The sequence below is a fragment of the Sinohyriopsis cumingii genome, chromosome 12 (genome assembly GCF_028554795.1).
Source record: "Sinohyriopsis cumingii isolate HCF-2022 chromosome 12, ASM2855479v2, whole genome shotgun sequence".
NCBI lineage: Eukaryota > Metazoa > Mollusca > Bivalvia > Unionida > Unionidae > Sinohyriopsis > Sinohyriopsis cumingii.
The window spans coordinates 129,054,834-129,075,731 of record NC_142972.1 but is presented as its reverse complement, the minus strand read 5'-3'; the positions used below and the strand labels follow the sequence as shown (position 1 = coordinate 129,075,731).

At 36.8% G+C, this 20,898-nt stretch overlaps 1 protein-coding gene across 3 annotated transcripts in view; it reads left to right on the top strand.

Moving 5' to 3' along the window:
* LOC149787444 (furin-like) overlaps positions 1-20,677 on the top strand; it is a 78,115-nt gene extending 57,438 nt beyond the window's left edge. For all 3 annotated transcript variants that reach the window (XM_089978061.1, XM_089978060.1, XM_089978062.1), the window contains 5 exons: positions 3,757-3,863; positions 4,816-4,933; positions 14,585-14,934; positions 15,522-15,608; positions 17,719-20,677. In XM_089978061.1, the coding sequence (XP_089834187.1) occupies positions 3,757-3,863; positions 4,816-4,933; positions 14,585-14,934; positions 15,522-15,608; positions 17,719-18,041 (985 nt within the window). In that variant the 3' untranslated portion in view covers positions 18,042-20,677. The remainder of the gene's footprint in view (positions 1-3,756; positions 3,864-4,815; positions 4,934-14,584; positions 14,935-15,521; positions 15,609-17,718) is intronic.
* The last annotated feature ends 221 nt before the right edge of the window (positions 20,678-20,898 follow it).

The following is a 20,898-nucleotide window of genomic DNA, read 5'->3' as shown; positions in this document are numbered from 1 at the left end:
TTTGCGTCCAGTCCCTTGAGGAGGAGAGACGTGGGTCATATCCAGTGTGGCTTTACCATCGGTGATGTCAAACTGGTCATTAGATTGTTGCACGTGTTGAATCTTGTCCATGACTTTGGAAGCAGTCAATTCTGCCGGGGTGCTAAACTCGATCCAAACAGGGGATTTCAAACCGTCGTGTTGTATGGAAAGTCTCAAGCGATCGTCTTCTTTGGGTTGACATTGTTGCTTGAGTGAAGTGAGCAAAGAATCCCACACCCCAGTGATGAACACTTCTGCTTTCTCTAACGGCACTTCAGCCTTGAAATCTTTAAACTTCACCGTGTATTTGTAGGCTGTGGTTCTAAATTTTCTAGAGGAGCGCTTTTCCGTCTCTCGAATGGAATAGTACTTTTCAGGGTTGACTAAGGGTGGTGAACTTGGTTTAGAGGGTTCGGATTCTGGTTCACTCATGTCCTCTTCAAAATCACTGGCATGAATTTGTGCCAAGATTTCAGCCCTGGTACGAGGCGATAGATCACGTTTCTGCCTCTTACTTCTTTCTTCTTCTTCTTTCTTCTCGAATGAATGGGATCGTTTCATCTTGAAAGCAAAAAGTCAAATGACTCAAGTTCAAACACCATAAACTACTTTATAGTCATGGCAGACCAGCGTATATAAAAGGGTGTGTGTCTTGTCCTTTCACTATTCATTTCACTCTCAAGCCGAGCACAACGATGGAAGAGACTAACCAGATGGAACGTTTCGTCAGAGCTTTGCGAGGGGTCATTAGAAAATTCTCTTCAGACCAGCCTACGGACTACTCTCCTTCCTTTAGAGATAAAAGTCAAGATACTTGCTATATCTGTCAGAAGAAAGGGCATTGGTCTTCAGAGTGTCCAGACCGTGAAAAAAGAACAAAAACAGGGACTAAAAAAGACAAAAGTCAAGATACCTGTTATTATTGTAAAGAAAAAGGACATTGGTCTCCAGATTGCCCAAAAAAGAAACAAGAGGAGTCAGAAGAAAAAAAGGATTCTTCAGAAGAAGAGAGGGATTCTTCGAAAGAAGAGAGGGATTCTTTAGAGGAAGAAGAGGAAGAAAAAAGACAATTCTATTTACAAGAGGCAAAGAAACAGGAGAAGAAGAAAAGAAGAAGGGAAGAAAATGAGGAAAAGACGGTGAAGAAATTCAAAAAACAGAGAGACTAAACAAGGAGAAAGAAGAAGTCAATGAACTTTTAATTAAAGTGTTGTGTTGTGAATTGTGAATTGAATTGTAAAAAATTGGAGAAAAGAATAAATGAATGATATAAGGTAAGTGTCTTTGAGTTATGATTTTAAAATAAGAAGCTACACTCACGCACTCATACACAGACACGTACTATAAGGTAAAATGGGTGGGGTTTTTTGAGTTATTGGCAAATTGAAATTGTATTTCTTTTCGAGAAATGTGGGTGGCCCTGAAAAGGGCCTTTTTTGGTGTAGGGGTGAGTTTAAGCAATCAACTTTAACTGCCTTATGCCTTTGCCACGGCCAAGGCCTACTTCTGGACTGCGTAATGTTGATGATGATTGGGTTGAAATCACTAAGGGTGGTACGGTAGGCTTAGTCACAGGGTTGACGTGTTTAGCTCGGGAAGGTCGTATTCTCTTCGGTCGTGATAAAGAAGTCTGATACATTTGTTTCAGACTTCTTAACTCCGCTAAAATGTCCAACAGTACCGTGGCCGTTTGATTTTCACCCTCTTGTTTCTTTGCTGCTACTTCTTCTTGCTGTTGCTGCTGTTGTTTTTTTCTTACCTCTTCTTCTTGTTGCTGTTGCTGTAGGAGAAAAGCTTGTTCCGCTTCCTTTTGTCGTTGCATAAATTTCTCCAATTCTTCTTTCTGTCTCTGTCTAAAATTCTCCACTTGCGGTAATGAAGAAGGTAACGAAGGTTCCGGAACAAATTCTTGCGAGGAGAGAAAATCCACAAAATCCCAATTCACTTCTTCTGAAAGTAAGTCCGAGTTCCCTTGGGCAGTCTCCCCTGCTGGTGCACCCAATGGATCGTTTTCTGAGTTTCCGTCATGTTGAATCACTGTCGCATAGATTGACTGCACACAAGCGCTAGCGAATCTATATTGACTACGTGACGTCACAGACTGCTCTCTTCGGATTGGATGCGGGCTGACTGAATTCTGTAACGCGTGTTCGGATTGGTGAATGAACTCAATCCGTTTCAATCCTTCCTGTCCCTATAAATAAGCGCCGTTCAATGCATTGATTCACCTGTTCTCGTCGCTTCAAGATGTGGACTACAGTTGAGTCATCCACCCTTGTGTCTTCCATGATGTTTCGGACAGACTTGCTCATGTATGTCCGATCGAAGTGGACCGTTGTCCACAGGACAAACACCAGCCTGTGGATACGTAGGATCTACGTCGAAAGACAAGGATGCCTGAAAAGAGTGCTGATGTACGGACCAACAGTAAGACGCAGCCTAAGGAGAAGAAGAAGACCAATGCGGTGCCATTTATGTTTATGAATACATTAACATAAACCCAAAGGCCCTTTTCAGGGCCAGCCATATTTCTCGAAAAGAGATAGTCTTTCCATTGCCTACCCCTTTTTTTAAAATTTTAAAAAAATCCCATGTTCAATTTCCCTTGACGCTATAAAGGCCCACTTTAGTAAAAGCCCTTGACGCTATAAAGGCCCACCCTGTTTAATTTCCTTTGACGCTAAAGTGCCCCACGATTTTTTCTTTCTCCATGTTAATTTCCCTTGACGGTAATCTTACCCACGATTTTTCTCCATGTTAATTTTCCCTTGACGGTAATCTTGCCCAAGGGGTCTTGTAATGCTAATTCCCATTGACCGTAAAGTGCCCCCCTTCACTACTGAAGAGTGTAGGAGATAAAATAAGAACTTGGTGGAGGAAAAGAAGAAATTAGAAGAAGAAGAAGAAAACCCAAAGGCCCTTTTCAGGGCCAGCCATATTTCTCGAAAAGAGATAGCCTTTCCATTGCCTACCCCTTTTTTTATTTTATTTTTTAAAAAAAATCCCATGTTCAATTTCCCTTGACGCTATACAGTCCCACCCTGTTTAAATTCCTTTGACGCTATACAGTCCCAATTCCCATGTTCAATTCCTCTTGAGGCTATATCGTCCCACGATTTTTCTCTATGTTAAATTCCCATTGAGGCTATATGTTCCCACGATTTTTCTCCATGTTAAATTTCCATTGAGGCTATATGTTCCCAGGGGTGTTTTTAATGCTAATTCCCATTGAGGCTATAATATCCCCCTTCACTACTTGCATGAATAACCATGAGTGTGAAAAATCATGGGTCTGTCACACTTGTATGAATAAACCATGAGTGTGAAAAATCATGGCTCTGTCACACTTGTATGAATAAACCATGAGTGTGAAAAATCATGGCTCTGTCACACTTGTATGAATAAACCATGAGTATGAAAAATCATGGCTCTGTCACACTTGTATGAATAAACCATGAGTGTGAAAAATCATGGGTATGTCACAGTTGCATGAATAACCATGAGTGTCAAAAAGCATGACTCTGTCACAGTTGTATGAATAACCGTGAGTGTCAAAAATCATGGCTCTGTCACAGTTGCATGAATAACCATGAGTGTCAAAAAGCATATGCTGTGTCACACTTGTATGAATGGCCATGAGTTTGAAAAGTCATATGCTGTGTGACACAGTTTTATCAATAACAATGAATGTCAAAAATCATATGCCACATATAAATAAAGGAGAACTATTTTTAGCCCTGAATTAACATGGCGAGATGTCCAACACCTTGTCGTCAAATCAAGCACACCTGGGATTTTGGAAAAGTCTGGCAACTGGAGACAAAATGGAGCTAATTTAACAAGTAAAACTCTGTCTGTCTGTCTGTTTGTCTCTCTCTCTCTCTCTCTCTCTCTGTATATATATATATATATATAGAGAGAGAGAGAGAGAGAGAGTTTGTGTTAAAATGTAATTATTTCTAATTTACATTATCTATAATATCACTTTTGTTCTCAGATCAGCTATTTGCCGTTGGGTGAAAACAGTAATATTCAACATGTATTGCGTCTTTTTGCTGATAATGTCTTTGGTAAACATGTAAGTGATTTAGGAGATTTTTTTAAATTTCATCCATACCTCGGCGTTGACACTGGGACAAGTTTTTAGTTTGTGTCATACTTTTCCAATTTCCATATATAGCTTTATATATTATATTTTAATTAAATAATGTGAAACTATTTCAAAACTATTCAAAACCATTTAGGTGCAGAGATTTTCTTTAAAAACATCCAAACATTTTGGAGGGGAAATAAGTTTCCTTTGAAAATGTTGTTTGTGAAGAATTTATGTTTATTATAGAAAGATAACTAATTGATTTTTGTTAGAATGACTTCCTCAACTCATTGTAAGTCAGAGAAATTTTGTCGACATAATTTCCCCCTCCGTTATTTATTAATTTAGAAAGAAAACTTTCTCTTCTAATTTTAGACACCTCTAAAATTGTCCATGGGAGTGAGATATTTAAAGACAATGGTAAATCTAAATAGAAATTACAGATGAATTTTTTTACCACTTGCACGCACAAGTATGGTCTTCACCTCCATTAGAACTTCAGAGAAGAATCTACCGCAAAGTTCACGAAAAAACTTAGGGAATAGCCTCCATTTGGACTCTTTCGAGAAGAATATAAATATTTTGTATTTATTCTTATTTATTTATTTTTGTTAGGTAGCGAGTACTATAAATGAAGGTTTACATTTCCAGTCTTATTGACTTAAACGCCATGTACATATTTGGTTTTGATATGATTTCAGTACATGACGCGTTTGGATTCGGATTACTGAACGCATCTGAAATGGTCAACAAAGCTCGAAACTGGACTCGAGTGACAAAACAACACAATTGTACAATTTTGAACTTAGATCTCCCGACGTAAGTGAACATTTTTGCAACAAGGTATCAATGATAATTTTTTAAACCTTAGAATTTAACTTTGTTTATTATTTTCTTGTGTTTATTGGAACATTATTGACTCCCCTCTGCATCCATAAAACTTAATAGCTGACCACTACATGTTTGCCCCCTCCCCAGAAAATAATTCTGCATACGCCCCTTTTTAAAACAGCTGTAAGAAACTATGATATATATGATATATATATATATATATATATATATATATATATATATATATATATATTCCTACAATAGTTAAAGGAATTTATATCTTATGTTGTTCCGGTTTTGGATGTGATTATTGTCATGTACAAAATAAAAATGCAGTGAAATGACAGCTAGAGAGTTAATAAAGAACAGGATGCTACGGATTTGTATTATTAATCACGTGTAGCTTTAAAATATTATAATCCCTGTTATAGGGTGTAAACGTTTAGCCAACAAATTCTCAACTCAGAGTTCCTCAGCTACAAAACACGATCGACATAAGTAGTATGAAATTTTGGAACCAGTCCTCCACCATTTGATCTGATCCGGTGCTGCATACGCATTCCTAATACATCGATGTGTATTGTCTACACGCATCATCCATCTTGCGAAAATTCATTGTTTTCGGAAAAATGGAAATGCAGTGTAAATCTGCCGACACGCGTTTTTGAAAATGATAAATATTAGGCCATGATTCAGATTGTTTTATAACCAGAGCTAACGCTCAAAATGTCGTGGCAGCAGCTTCCTAAAGTTTTGGGGCTGGACTAAAGTGGAAAATAATTTGAGACTACAATAGACAAATCTTTAGATGTTACACTGATCTTTTCAGCGGCTCTTAGAACTTACTGTTATACAAAGTTATCAAATACTAGTTCCAGATGAAATAGATATGTAACGATAGATCAACTGGCTGAGGACGTTTGTGGACGAAGTCAAACAAGGCAGCAAAAATATTGCCGTATACTTTGTTCGAGCATACAATACAGGCAGTACCAGCTTTATCTGGAATTATTGGCAGTGTAATAAGCTGGTTTCTTATTTCCCTAGACAGGCGCTTTCATTCTTGATTGACAGTGTAATAAGCTGGTTTCTTAGGACCCTAGACAGACTCTTTCATTCTTGATTGACAGTGTAATAAGCTGGTTTCTTAGGACCCTAGACAGACTCTTTCATTCTTGATTGACAGTGTAATAAGCTGGTTTCTTAGGACCCTAGACAGGCGCTCTCATTCATGATTGACAGTGTAATAAGCTGGTTTCTTAGGAACCTAGACAGACTCTTTCATTCTTGATTGACAGTGTAATAAACTGGTTTCTTAATACCCTAGACAGACTCTTTCATTCTTGATTGACATTGTAATAAGCTGGTTTCTTAGGAACCTAGACAGACTCTTTCATTCTTGATTGACAGTGTAATAAGCTGGTTTCTTAGGACCCTAGACAGACTCTTTCATTCTTGATTGACAGTGTAATAAGCTGGTTTCTTATTTTCCTAGACGGACTCTTTCATTCTTGATTGACAGTGTAATAAGCTGGTTTCTTAGGAACCTAGACAGACTCTTTCATTCTTGATTGACAGTGTAATAAGCTGGTTTCTTAGGACCCTAGACAGACTCTTTCATTCTTGATTGACAGTGTAATAAGCTGGTTGCTTAGGACCCTAGACAGGCGCTTTCATTCATGATTGACAGTGTAATAAGCTGGTTTCTTAGGAACCTAGACAGACTCTTTCATTCTTGATTGACAGTGTAATAAGCTGGTTTCTTAGGACCCTAGACAGGCGCTCTCATTCATGATTGACAGTGTAATAAGCTGGTTTCTTAGGAACCTAGACAGACTCTTTCATTCTTGATTGACAGTGTAATAAACTGGTTTCTTAATACCCTAGACAGACTCTTTCATTCTTGATTGACATTGTAATAAGCTGGTTTCTTAGGAACCTAGACAGACTCTTTCATTCTTGATTGACAGTGTAATAAGCTGGTTTCTTAGGACCCTAGACAGACTCTTTCATTCTTGATTGACAGTGTAATAAGCTGGTTTCTTATTTTCCTAGACGGACTCTTTCATTCTTGATTGACAGTGTAATAAGCTGGTTTCTTAGGAACCTAGACAGACTCTTTCATTCTTGATTGACAGTGTAATAAGCTGGTTTCTTAGGACCCTAGACAGACTCTTTCATTCTTGATTGACAGTGTAATAAGCTGGTTGCTTAGGACCCTAGACAGGCGCTTTCATTCATGATTGACAGTGTAATAAGCTGGTTTCTTAGGAACCTAGACAGACTCTTTCATTCTTGATTGACAGTGTAATAAACTGGTTTCTTAATACCCTAGACAGACTCTTTCATTCTTGATTGACATTGTAATAAGCTGGTTTCTTAGGAACCTAGACAGACTCTTTCATTCTTGATTGACAGTGTAATAAGCTGGTTTCTTAGGACCCTAGACAGACTCTTTCATTCTTGATTGACAGTGTAATAAGCTGGTTTCTTATTTTCCTAGACGGACTCTTTCATTCTTGATTGACAGTGTAATAAGCTGGTTTCTTAGGACCCTAGACAGACTCTTTCATTCTTGATTGACAGTGTAATAAGCTGGTTTCTTAGGACCCTAGACAGACTCTTTCATTCTTGATTGACAGTGTAATAAGCTGGTTGCTTAGGACCCTAGACAGGCGCTTTCATTCATGATTGACAGTGTAATAAGCTGGTTGCTTAGGACCCTAGACAGGCTCTTTCAATCTTGATTGACAGTGTAATAAGCTGGTTTCTTAGGACCCTAAACAGACCCTTTCATTCTTGATTGACAGTGTAATAAGCTGGTTTCTTATTTCCGTAGACAGGCTCTTTCATTCTTGATTGACAGCGTAAAAAGCTGGTTTCTTATTTCTCTAGACAGACTCTTTCATTCTTGATTGACAGTGTAACAAGCTGGTTGCTTATTTCCCTAGACAGACTCTTTCATTCTTGATTGACAGTGTAATAAGCTGGTTTCTTAGGACCCTAGACAGACTCTTTCATTCTTGATTGACAGTGTAATAAGCTGGTTTCTTAGGACCCTAGACAGACTCTTTCATTCTTGATTGGCAGTGTAATAAGCTGGTTGCTTAGGACCCTAGACAGACTCTTTCATTCTTGATTGACAGTGTAATAAGCTGGTTGCTTAGGACCCTAGACAGACTCTTTCATTCTTGATTGACAGTGTAATAAGCTGGTTGCTTAGGACCCTAGACAGGCGCTTTCATTCATGATTGACAGTGTAATAAGCTGGTTGCTTAGGACCCTAGACAGACTCTTTCATTCTTGATTGACAGTGTAATAAGCTGGTTGCTTAGGACCCTAGACAGACTCTTTCATTCTTGATTGACAGTGTAATAAGCTGGTTGCTTAGGACCCTAGACAGACTCTTTCATTCTTGATTGACAGTGTAATAAGCTGGTTGCTTAGGACCCTAGACAGACTCTTTCATTCTTGATTGACAGTGTAATAAGCTGGTTTCTTAGGACCCTAGACAGACTCTTTCATTCTTGATTGACAGTGTAATAAGCTGGTTTCTTAGGACCCTAGACAGACTCTTTCATTCTTGATTGACATTGTAATAAGCTGGTTGCTTAGGACCCTAGACAGGCGCTTTCATTCATGATTGACAGTGTAATAAGCTGGTTGCTTAGGACCCTAGACAGGCTCTTTCAATCTTGATTGACAGTGTAATAAGCTGGTTTCTTAGGACCCTAAACAGACCCTTTCATTCTTGATTGACAGTGTAATAAGCTGGTTTCTTATTTCCGTAGACAGGCTCTTTCATTCTTGATTGACAGCGTAAAAAGCTGGTTTCTTATTTCTCTAGACAGACTCTTTCATTCTTGATTGACAGTGTAACAAGCTGGTTGCTTATTTCCCTAGACAGACTCTTTCATTCTTGATTGACAGTGTAATAAGCTGGTTTCTTAGGACCCTAGACAGACTCTTTCATTCTTGATTGACAGTGTAATAAGCTGGTTTCTTAGGACCCTAGACAGACTCTTTCATTCTTGATTGACAGTGTAATAAGCTGGTTGCTTAGGACCCTAGAAAGACTCTTTCATTCTTGATTGACAGTGTAATAAGCTGGTTGCTTAGGACCCTAGACAGACTCTTTCATTCTTGATTGACAGTGTAATAAGCTGGTTGCTTAGGACCCTAGACAGGCGCTTTCATTCATGATTGACAGTGTAATAAGCTGGTTGCTTAGGACCCTAGACAGACTCTTTCATTCTTGATTGACAGTGTAATAAGCTGGTTGCTTAGGACCCTAGACAGACTCTTTCATTCTTGATTGACAGTGTAATAAGCTGGTTGCTTAGGACCCTAGACAGACTCTTTCATTCTTGATTGACAGTGTAATAAGCTGGTTGCTTAGGACCCTAGACAGACTCTTTCATTCTTGATTGACAGTGTAATAAGCTGGTTGCTTAGGACCCTAGACAGGCGCTTTCATTCATGATTGACAGTGTAATAAGCTGGTTGCTTAGGACCCTAGACAGACTCTTTCATTCTTGATTGACATTGTAATAAGCTGGTTGCTTAGGACCCTAGACAGGCGCTTTCATTCTTGATTGACAGTGTAATAAGCTGGTTGCTTAGGACCCTAGACAGGCTCTTTCAATCTTGATTGACAGTGTAATAAGCTGGTTGCTTAGGACCCTAGACAGACTCTTTCATTCTTGATTGACAGTGTAATAAGCTGGTTGCTTAGGACCCTAGACAGGCGCTTTCATTCATGATTGACAGTGTAATAAGCTGGTTGCTTAGGACCCTAGACAGGCGCTTTCATTCATGATTGACAGTGTAATAAGCTGGTTTCTTAGGAACCTAGACAGACTCTTTCATTCTTGATTGACAGTGTAATAAACTGGTTTCTTAATACCCTAGACAGACTCTTTCATTCTTGATTGACATTGTAATAAGCTGGTTTCTTAGGAACCTAGACAGACTCTTTCATTCTTGATTGACAGTGTAATAAGCTGGTTTCTTAATACCCTAGACAGACTCTTTCATTCTTGATTGACAGTGTAATAAGCTGGTTTCTTATTTTCCTAGACGGACTCTTTCATTCTTGATTGACAGTGTAATAAGCTGGTTTCTTAGGACCCTAGACAGACTCTTTCATTCTTGATTGACAGTGTAATAAGCTGGTTTCTTAGGACCCTAGACAGACTCTTTCATTCTTGATTGACAGTGTAATAAGCTGGTTTCTTAGGACCCTAGACAGACTCTTTCATTCTTGATTGACAGTGTAATAAGCTGGTTTCTTAGGACCCTAGACAGACTCTTTCATTCTTGATTGACAGTGTAATAAGCTGGTTGCTTAGGACCCTAGACAGGCGCTTTCATTCATGATTGACAGTGTAATAAGCTGGTTGCTTAGGACCCTAGACAGACTCTTTCATTCTTGATTGACAGTGTAATAAGCTGGTTGCTTAGGACCCTAGACAGACTCTTTCATTCTTGATTGACAGTGTAATAAGCTGGTTGCTTAGGACCCTAGACAGACTCTTTCATTCTTGATTGACAGTGTAATAAGCTGGTTGCTTAGGACCCTAGACAGACTCTTTCATTCTTGATTGACAGTGTAATAAGCTGGTTGCTTAGGACCCTAGACAGGCGCTTTCATTCATGATTGACAGTGTAATAAGCTGGTTGCTTAGGACCCTAGACAGACTCTTTCATTCTTGATTGACATTGTAATAAGCTGGTTGCTTAGGACCCTAGACAGGCGCTTTCATTCTTGATTGACAGTGTAATAAGCTGGTTGCTTAGGACCCTAGACAGGCTCTTTCAATCTTGATTGACAGTGTAATAAGCTGGTTGCTTAGGACCCTAGACAGACTCTTTCATTCTTGATTGACAGTGTAATAAGCTGGTTGCTTAGGACCCTAGACAGGCGCTTTCATTCATGATTGACAGTGTAATAAGCTGGTTGCTTAGGACCCTAGACAGGCGCTTTCATTCTTGATTGACAGTGTAATAAGCTGGTTGCTTAGGACCCTAGACAGACTCTTTCATTCTTGATTGACAGTGTAATAAGCTGGTTTCTTATTTCCCTAGACAGACTCTTTCATTCTTGATTGACAGTGTAAAAAGCTGGTTGCTTAGGAACCTAGACAGGCGCTTTCATTCTTGATTGACAGTGTAAAAAGCTGGTTGCTTAGAACCCTAGACAGACTCTTTCATTCTTGATTGACAGTGTAATAAGCATTGAAGTTTTACATCTTCAGCTCCCAAGTATCTGTAAGTTTGGTGTCTGCATAATTAATTCAAGAGTTAATAATGAGTTGTGTTTTGTGTGTTTTTTTTCTCATGTTATGTATATTTAAGTTGCATTGTTTGTTAGTTCGGTTTTTTATTATTTTTTTTATTTCATTATATTCTATTGTAATGTAACATTACATGTTGGACCTATCCTTTTCCTAAATCAAGTTTATTTTCTATTTGACCTGAATTATTGCTTTTATATACAACAAAATATATATTCTGGAAACAACTAATAGGTAACTAAAATATTCTCTGTGTGTATGGGTTTATTATATGGATCAATGTTTCTTTGGATAGGGGTCTAGGTTATTGGGTTTCCCCTACAATTTATCTGGTGCGTGACATTGTCAGGTTATATATTATAATTTTAGTAACATGCTGCTAATTATAGCTAACATTTTATTTGTAAATATTAAGAACTTTCATGAAGGTTATTTTCCTTTAGGTAATGTTTTTTGTAAAAGAAAATATTAATTGTAACCAAAGGCCTAGCAGAAGACTATATAATCTTGTTACTGAGGAGGGGGGAATATTCATTCGTGCTTAAGATCTAGCAGAATCAATTTGTATTTGTTGGGACCAGTAGTCCTTGTGGGCTGGAATTTATTTCCTCAAATTATTTAATTCATTGAGTATTTTAGCTGGAACTAAAGAGTGCTCATAAAAAAATAATATTCTTGGACAGAGACATTCACTGGAATTTATAGGGAATTCAATCCTGGAATTATATCACTGTGTTTCAACAGAAGATTCCGCATGATCCATCTCCAATCATGATGAGAAGGAATGTTAAAATTATTGCATATGATATTAAATTGTTTAGATCTCATGTGTCGTTGATTGCATTAACGTTAATGTTTTTAAACATTCAGGCAACTGTTGTCATATCTGAAAATAGACATAAAACATGTAAACTGATTTGTCTAAATCAGGAACATTTTCTGATGTGTTAAATACCATTGTGAGATCCCACAATTGTTTGTTCCCATTCGTATTTGATAGGAATGAGCTGATTTGAGCTAGTTTTCCTAAATTTTTCATCACTCTGTTCAAGTTCTTCAAACGGAGTCATTACTTTCAAAATATTTAAGTTGTAGCTGTAAAAAATGTGTAATGGTTTGTACGTGATCTAACTGTTTCACTGTAATATATTTTCATCTCGTTAAATATTTATTCAGTATCTTTGTCTGGGTTGACTGGTGTGTGTGTGTGTGTGTGTGTGTGTGTGTGTGTGATATATGTGCTGGATTGACTGGAGTGTGTGTGTGTGTGATATATGTCTGACTGGTGTGTGGGTGTATGTGTGTGATATCTGTGTCTGCACTGACTGGAGTGTTAAACCTTATTGCAGGAGAAGGATAAGAAATTGCTCTTTGTTAGTTTTGTTTTAAAGCCTAAAATCCATTATTGAAATGTCAAACATTTTCCTACAGAGGCGTAGCTGGGGGGTGGGGGGGCAGGGGGGTACATATGTCCCCGGGCGCCAAGGTACAGGGGCGCCAAAATGAGGCTTACAACGTTACATTATAATAAGTAAACAAGGGTAATATTCAAAAATGTGATTAAACGGGGAGGGGGCTGGGGCGCCAATTTTATAGTTCGTCCCCGGGCGCAAAATATCATAGCTACGCCTCTGTTTTCCTACATCAACTAAATTCCCTAGCATTAACAGAAGATAATGGCATACACCAAACTAATAGCGATGCATGAGAAATTGTAATTGTATCGTTTTGCATTAAAGTTGTATTCTGGCTCTGATAGCGACTGTGGTATTCGCCGACTCTTCCCCACATCAGTTTGGACCCCACTTTTAATTGTCGCCTGACGATTCATCAAAGTGTCATGGGGTTAGTTTTGCATTTCCAACCAAATGGGGGTTTCTTTACTTACACGGTCTCCATATTTATGTGGTAGACTACATATTTTCAGACGACAGGAGTAACGTAGTTCATCGTCTTCGATAACCTCCGAATAATTCCGTCAATTTCCTTAACTTTGGGAATTACATCACTTCGAACAGATGTACATACGAGTTACACTGCTTTCTCTTTTGATTTTGTTGAATATTTTGGGTAAATATTAAAACTAGGCATTGCAAATATTATATGCATACCGAACAGTTTTGACCTTCTATGTATGTGTAGACTCCGAACCGGTAAAGGACATTGAACAGTCTCATTATTACAACGACAGCTGCCATTTGCTTTGATACCGAATGTAATGTCTAACTTTTGTGCATATTGCATTACGTTTTTAAAATAGCAAGCGCTGGGTGTACACACTGCCCACGGGGGGGGGGGGGGATTGGTGAATGTTATACTCAGATATGTTTATAAACCTGGATACATTCTTCCTACCCAATTATACCATCATTATAAAGTATATTGAATATCAAAGAATGTGGCCGGATATTTATCATTTTCAGAAAAGTATGTGACATTTTATTTGTACCTTTTTTATAATTTTCCAAAACTTTCACATTTTTATAAGATGTGTACTCTACGCGGGGCCATTTTCATCAACGTATCATGAATGTAGGTGGTTGTGGATCATCAGATATTCATATTACTAATATGAGAGACAGACAGGTGGACGGACGAACAGACAGACATAGAAAGAGACGGAACAAAATCAAGATTTGGAAGATCGTCCAGACTCTTTGATTAAATACAGATTTAAATACTTTGTAGTTGTCTTTATCAGATGAAATAAGTGAATAACCGTGAAGAATCGAATGAAATTATACCGGAAGTGATAATTGATTAATATTTTCAGAAGATTTCCTGTAATAGACCACATTAATGTTACCCCTAGGAAGTAATATAATGTGGTTTCAGGCACTTCAGCCATTCAGTGTTCATTCAAAATCATTGTTCAGTTTTTAGCAACGGATTCTAATTCTTACATGGTGGATTGGAGGACTGGCGACTTTCTAGCACTACACGTGCGGTTCAGAACCGGGTCATCTTTTCATATGCTGTTAGCCATTATATTTCGAAATAGCTGGAGAAAGTATTGCTCAAGGAAAAAAGGTTGTTCCAATCATTTTTTAAAAACTTAAGGTTATTCATGTCAATCCTATGCGCGGCACGCACAGTCGCTAGTCTTGCACTACTGGTTGTCATTTTGTGCGTGTGCATACACATTGGCTCCGAAATACATGAGATATGTATATTGTATGAAATACCAAAGCAATAAATAGATAAATATCTCGATAGATACGGTTTTCTAATAACGAAGTATACCAGACTTAATTACTATCAGAGAGAAAAAGCATACATGCAAAGTACGTGTTTAAGTTATTTTTCTCCATTAAACAAAGACTAATCCTTTACTCATTTTCAGGTCCAAGACGAACAAAAGATCCCACCATGAAATCGATATGTTTCAATTATTAAAACATTTCTCAACAAATGCATGTGCATCTACGTCAAGGGAGATAACTCGACTTGAGCATGTTCAAGTAAAACTAGATATGTGGGCTAAGAATCCGCAGAACATAGAAATATTATTGAAATCTCCAAAGAAAACAGCATCTCCACTGATGACAAAACGTTCCAAGAAAGCTTATAGTACCTCCGATGTCAAATGGACTTTCATGTCTGTCCATTTCTGGGATGAAAATCCCTCGGGAAAATGGACTCTCCTAATTAACAGCACATTGGATGAAAATGAACATGGGATGCGCCACAAAGGTAAAGTGTAAAAGGCACAATAACCCATGACCGTACATGGCTCTGTGGCCTAAACATAAAATTTCATTTATATTTTCCTTGATTCATTGCACTACAAAACTATATTAAATTCACTCATGCCTAAAATTTAGCTTTCTTAACGCCATATTGGCGAAACGTTTTAAGCTAAATACACGTAGAACGAATGCTTCTGTTATTTTTTGTCATATAATTCCAGCACAGACAGTAGTCAATGCTTTGATTTCTTTTTTGCTCTGAATACAAGCACATATAGAAGTCAATGCATCGATTACTTTTGCTCTGTATTCAAACACATATAGAAGTCAATGTATCTATTATTGTTGCTCTGTATTCCAGCACATGTAGAAGTCAATGTATCGATTACTTTTGCTCTGTATTCCAGCACATATAGAGGTCAATGTATCGATTATTTTTGCTCTGTATTCCAGCACATATAGAAGTCAATGCATCGATTACTTTTGCTCTGTATTCCAGCACATATAGAAGTCAATGCATCGATTACTTTTGCTCTGTATTCCAGCACATATAGAAGTCAATGTATCGATTATTTTTGCTCTGTCTTCCAGCACATATAGAGGTCAAACATGTCTCAGTAATATTATATGGAACTGCAACAAATGAAATCCTCGACGAATCTCCTTCACATGTAAAAGGTAACATCTGTCTCTCCTCCGCCGTTTTCTTATTGTTTATTATTATTTAATTAGTGTGTGTATGTGTGTTACATTTATGTTTACTGTCTGAAATATGATACGATATGGAACCTCATTCCACAAAATGTCAAGAAGAGGTTTCTCCCTCATGTTTGTTTCAGTTAAAAAATAAAATTTAGTTTTCAAGAAGCTTGGAATGAGAAAGGTATTACAGTAATAACAAAATTCAAGAATATCGGTCGAAGCAAAAACAAAACTCAGAACAGAGGAATAAATATCATACGGATTTATATATATCTTGATAGATAACCGTATGTTTCACGCAAAGTCTAAAAGCTGGTTATCATCTTTACGTTTTTAGGGCACAAACATCAAGCTCAAGCTTCAAGAGCAAAGTCCAAAAACGTATACTTTTGGTAACTTTAAAGCAAACAATTTTAAATTGATAACTTTCAGGATCTATTTAATTTTAGCTGCTCCAGTAGCATGCACATTGACTAACATGTTCCATATCTTATATCTGATTTGGAGAGTTTCAACTAAAAGTAAGCAACGTGCTCAAAAGGTTTAGTGAATAAACATAACATCGTCTGCTTCCAGTCAGAGACTGAACAAACATTATGTATGAAACTGTGAAAAGGCGCCAAACAAAAAAGAATTTTGAATGGTTATATAACCTATGAATACAAAAAGAGAACAAAGAGACAAACAGATAGGCTGTTATTCTGATAAAAATGAAAATTAAATATGTTAAAAACAGCTATATAAAAAGAAAATGTGTGTTGTTGAACGGAATATTCTCTGCAGACTAGTTAGAAAGATCATAACAATCAGAAACACCTCATATCTATGTCTTATGAATATTATGATAGACTTTATTAAGGTAGTGGCTGGTACCTTTTTCTGTAGTAAAAGTTGCACGAGCTTCCTAAAGACAAGACAATGAATGGATTATAAAAATTGCATCAACTGTCATCAAAAGCAACCGAAATACAGTTCAAACAAGAAACGTACACTTTTCAAAATGGGCTCTCAATTTTCATGCAATATACATTATATCCGAAGTGCCAACAACACCAATGCCTCATGCTGTCTCAGAAATCAATGTCCCAACAGCCAGACAGGTCCCAGAAATGAAAGGGCTTATAAACTTATCATTGTTTACTTACAACACAAACGAAGCTATGACATTAATTATATTTTGTTTACGTGCATTATATTGAAAATGGGAGGGATATAACATATTTTTCAAAGTGGAAATCCTTATGTTTAACATTTAACAGTGCACAAGTTTACAACTTGGTGATTGATTTATTCATGGTTGGTTGTGTTGAGACAAATCAACTTACACCTCTTACATGAATGATTAGCCGTCATAAACTTGTGCATTCTGTTTTCTAAATTGGTAATATTTAGTTGGGGGAATCAATGTGGATTAATAGTATCGCTATGAATGAACATTTCCTCTTCCGCAGAATGCATTGCTACAAGGCTAGAAAAATTAAATGTTACAATTTAAAACTTTTTCGATTGTTGTTTTAACTGTCTTTTGATGAATAAAATAGTTTATTTATCATAATATTCACTGTGGGAGATCAAACAAATTCACTCATTGCAGCAGTTTGCTTCTGTCTTTTTGGCATGCTAGGATCAATTTCTACAAGAAAGCAAGTTTGTCTTAACACAAGCTATTGCAACCTTAAGAAAAAATACTTTTCATACATGTTCAGTAATTTTCACCTAAGACAGGAATTCGTAAGATTTGCAAATTTCAAAGAATATCGCATTAATATTGCTTTTCGAGTGACAACGACGTCAAGTTGATAGATTTGATTTGTTGCTATAGAAACGCGAAGAAACGGTACAGTATGGGGTCAAATGAAAATGTTATAATTTTGTCTGCTTAATATACGAAAGTATAAAGACTACTTGACGGTTTGACTCAACAATTCCAGTATCTTCCTTGTATGAGCTGGAGGAAGCTAGAATATTTAAAATTTTCGGTTATTGGTTGTATTGGCATCAGTGTGTATATATGTGTATTTACTTATACAAACAACTACATGTGAATGAATCGTAAATGACGATATAGTTGTTGTTCACTTCACAGGTACGGAAACATTCAGTCAAAAGGGAGAAGAAAGAGACGTCTACAGATTCATGGAAGTTTTGGCATTTGCAGTCTTTCTTTTGCCTGCAACCATTGCACTGTTTTTCTATTGTACGGGCTTTAAGAGCAACGCCCATGGCAATATTCCAATAAAAGTGTATCCTCAAAAGGCAGCAAGCAGGGATCTGACAGTAGATTCTATGAAAGGAGGAATTCAATTGTCCAGGAGGCGGTCTTTATCTATAGCCCTAGACAGTGACCAGGTTGCTAAATCGAAATTGTCTGATGTTCTTTTAGATCGAATAGAGGAAGAGAAGAAATAACTTTCTCAGTACTTAACACCATGGTCATTGCTGCGTAAATTTAATTTGTTGAACCAGGTTAGGTGTCGCAGATTCGATTGAAGCCATACATTTCGACCTTGTCAGCGAGCTGATGGAGTGAGAAGCCAACTATCTACTTAAATATATGTCTTAAGGAGATTACCGTGATCTCATATTATCATCAATTATCAATTCCTCCCTGGTTAAACAGTTTTGCGGATGACATCTCCTCCCTTGCATTTGATTATACTTCCTTCTTAAACCACTGTTATACCAGTGACATTAGGCCTGTGCCTTTTGACAGCGATATCAATGATATCAGGCCTGTACCTTTTGACATCGATGTCAGTGTTATCATGCTTGTGCCTTTTGTAATCGATATTTTGCAGGCTGCAGCAAATAAGACCTTTTTCTGTATTCCTCGCTGAGTCACTAATATAGTTTAGACATCAGCGCCAATGAGTAGCGATTTCTAGAAAGTAATTAATTAGTTAGGTGTTTTACTGATCTCAACACTTAAACGTAAAGGAGAGAAAGGACTTTAATAAGTGGACAACAAAATCTACTCTGGTAGGAAAGCTGCATTGAAAAAGTAATTCAGTCCAGTAGCAAAGGCGATTATTTGATAAGACAGCATACAGGAGATGGAAGCGTAGAGGGCTTTTCGTTGTTCGGCGCTCTTAGAAAATATCAAAGTGAAGTTCTGCTGTGGCACCCCTGATTTTATATTGTTGTATTTAGTTAAAACTCAGAATGTGAATCTCATTAGTATGCCCAGATAGCACATGCAAGGTGCCCATTTGGAAGTTCTCGTGCGCATATGCATCATAAAGTTTGCAAAGCTGCACTGAAGAGACTAATGTTGTATGTGAAAGATAGAAAACTAGTTTTTGGCGGAGCGACTTTGAGATAAGGTACAGACTCAAGTTGAATATTGAAATTATGTGTATATTAATGATACATTTTCCACTATTACCTTGATATCTTTTCAGCGTCGATTATTCCGTATCACAACGAACAAATAATACAATAACGAAGACATAAATAGCAAACACAATATACCACTTAAATCTAAAGAACCAAAACATACTTTCATTATATCAAGAATTTGGTGAGTGCAAAGTACACAACACATGCTCTTGGAAGGTTTAATCACATTGATTTGTGTCAGTAGCATAATGTTTAATTGAGCCTAATTTTATGCTTTGGTTAGTGAAATTGTTTTAAAACTATGGGGTATACCTTATACAGCGAATATGTCCTACGGCCTCTGGATAATTATAAATCTATACTTGTCTTATCAGACATCATAGTATATAAATTGCTTAATGTTGTATGGAGGACTATGGAGGTTGCTTCCTGTAGATTTCAGCATAACTTGATGGGATGGAATATAGTAGTTATGATATGCTAATACTCGATAACACATAGTTTTGCGTATTGCCATCTCGTGTACTGATACATGAATATTAAGAAATAAAATTAAACAATCACTAGACCAGCATGATTTGTTAGTGCATCGAAATGCATACAAATAATTACAAGGCCATTCAGACTGAAGTACAAGTAAAAGTATGTCGTCGGTCCATCAGTATTGTATCGCCTGTTGGGATTTTACATGTAAATAGATTTTATTTTGCAAGCAGTGTAGAGAGCTGGACCAGGGCCATTTGCAGCGTTCATTTTTTTAAAAATGGTTGGCCCTCGGCCTATCGTAATGTTACCAATGACAAATTTCATATTCGTGTAAGTAACAATTAGCGGAAAATCTTGGAGTCTTATATTTTCAACTTCACTGGAGAAACAATGTGTTTTCTTTAAATAATTATTGTTTAGTAATGGAAGATCGTCCTATTTCAATGTTGGCATGTATTTATTTTTACAGTGTGTTAATAACTGAATACGTTGTTTAGGTGAAAAGTGTTCGATTATAGAACGAAATGTTTGTAGTTCAGTTCATGCCTGAAGCGTAGATTTTTTGTATATAAATTGACCACACCTGGTGTCTCGTATATTCGTTCAAACACGACAGTGTAGTTTGGCTTGAGTTACGGGATTATGACATCAAATTGTGCAAATGTTGTGAGTTCGGATTAGTTGGCACGTGAAACTGCGGTGCAACACCCTCTTTGTGATTTTCAGAATATTTATCCTAAAATTCCTAACTATATCATTTTGGTCTTCGTCTTTTTTATCTTATAACAATAATTGGTATGATCATTCGGAAATAGTAAGACTACCACTGTCAATATGCAGAGTTCTACAGGTGTACCATGAATACGTTCATCTGTTATGTGTCTTCTCTCTCCGTATTTTATTTTTATATAAACATGATTTACAGCTGTATAATTTTTTGGCACAGAAATATAATGATTAATAAGGCACAGAATCTTTCAGTATGTTTAACAATGCGAGACTGAATAATTATGTACAAAATTTTTCATTATTTTTCGCACTAGAATACATCAGATTCTTAGTTGAAGAATTGTCAGATATAATATGTTTCACGTTAGAAGACATTGATTAATTAAGAGAATAGAGAAAAATCTTTCATTGTAATATTTTCACTTTATTGTTGTGGTGATGAAAACGATTGTGTTTAAATTTGTTTTCCATCATAAAACTTTGATTTTAAATGTAATGTCATTGACCAAAGTTTTCAGATCTTCCACCTTTACATTTAATTCTTCTGCTTTTACTTCTTGGTTTTATGAACTTTCTTTCCGGTTAAGCTTTTTAAATATATACGCAATCTTTTTCTTGAATTCTTCTGCGCATCTTGCGAATTAATTTAATATCTGCCTGATATATATATATATATATATATATATATATATATATATATATATATATATAT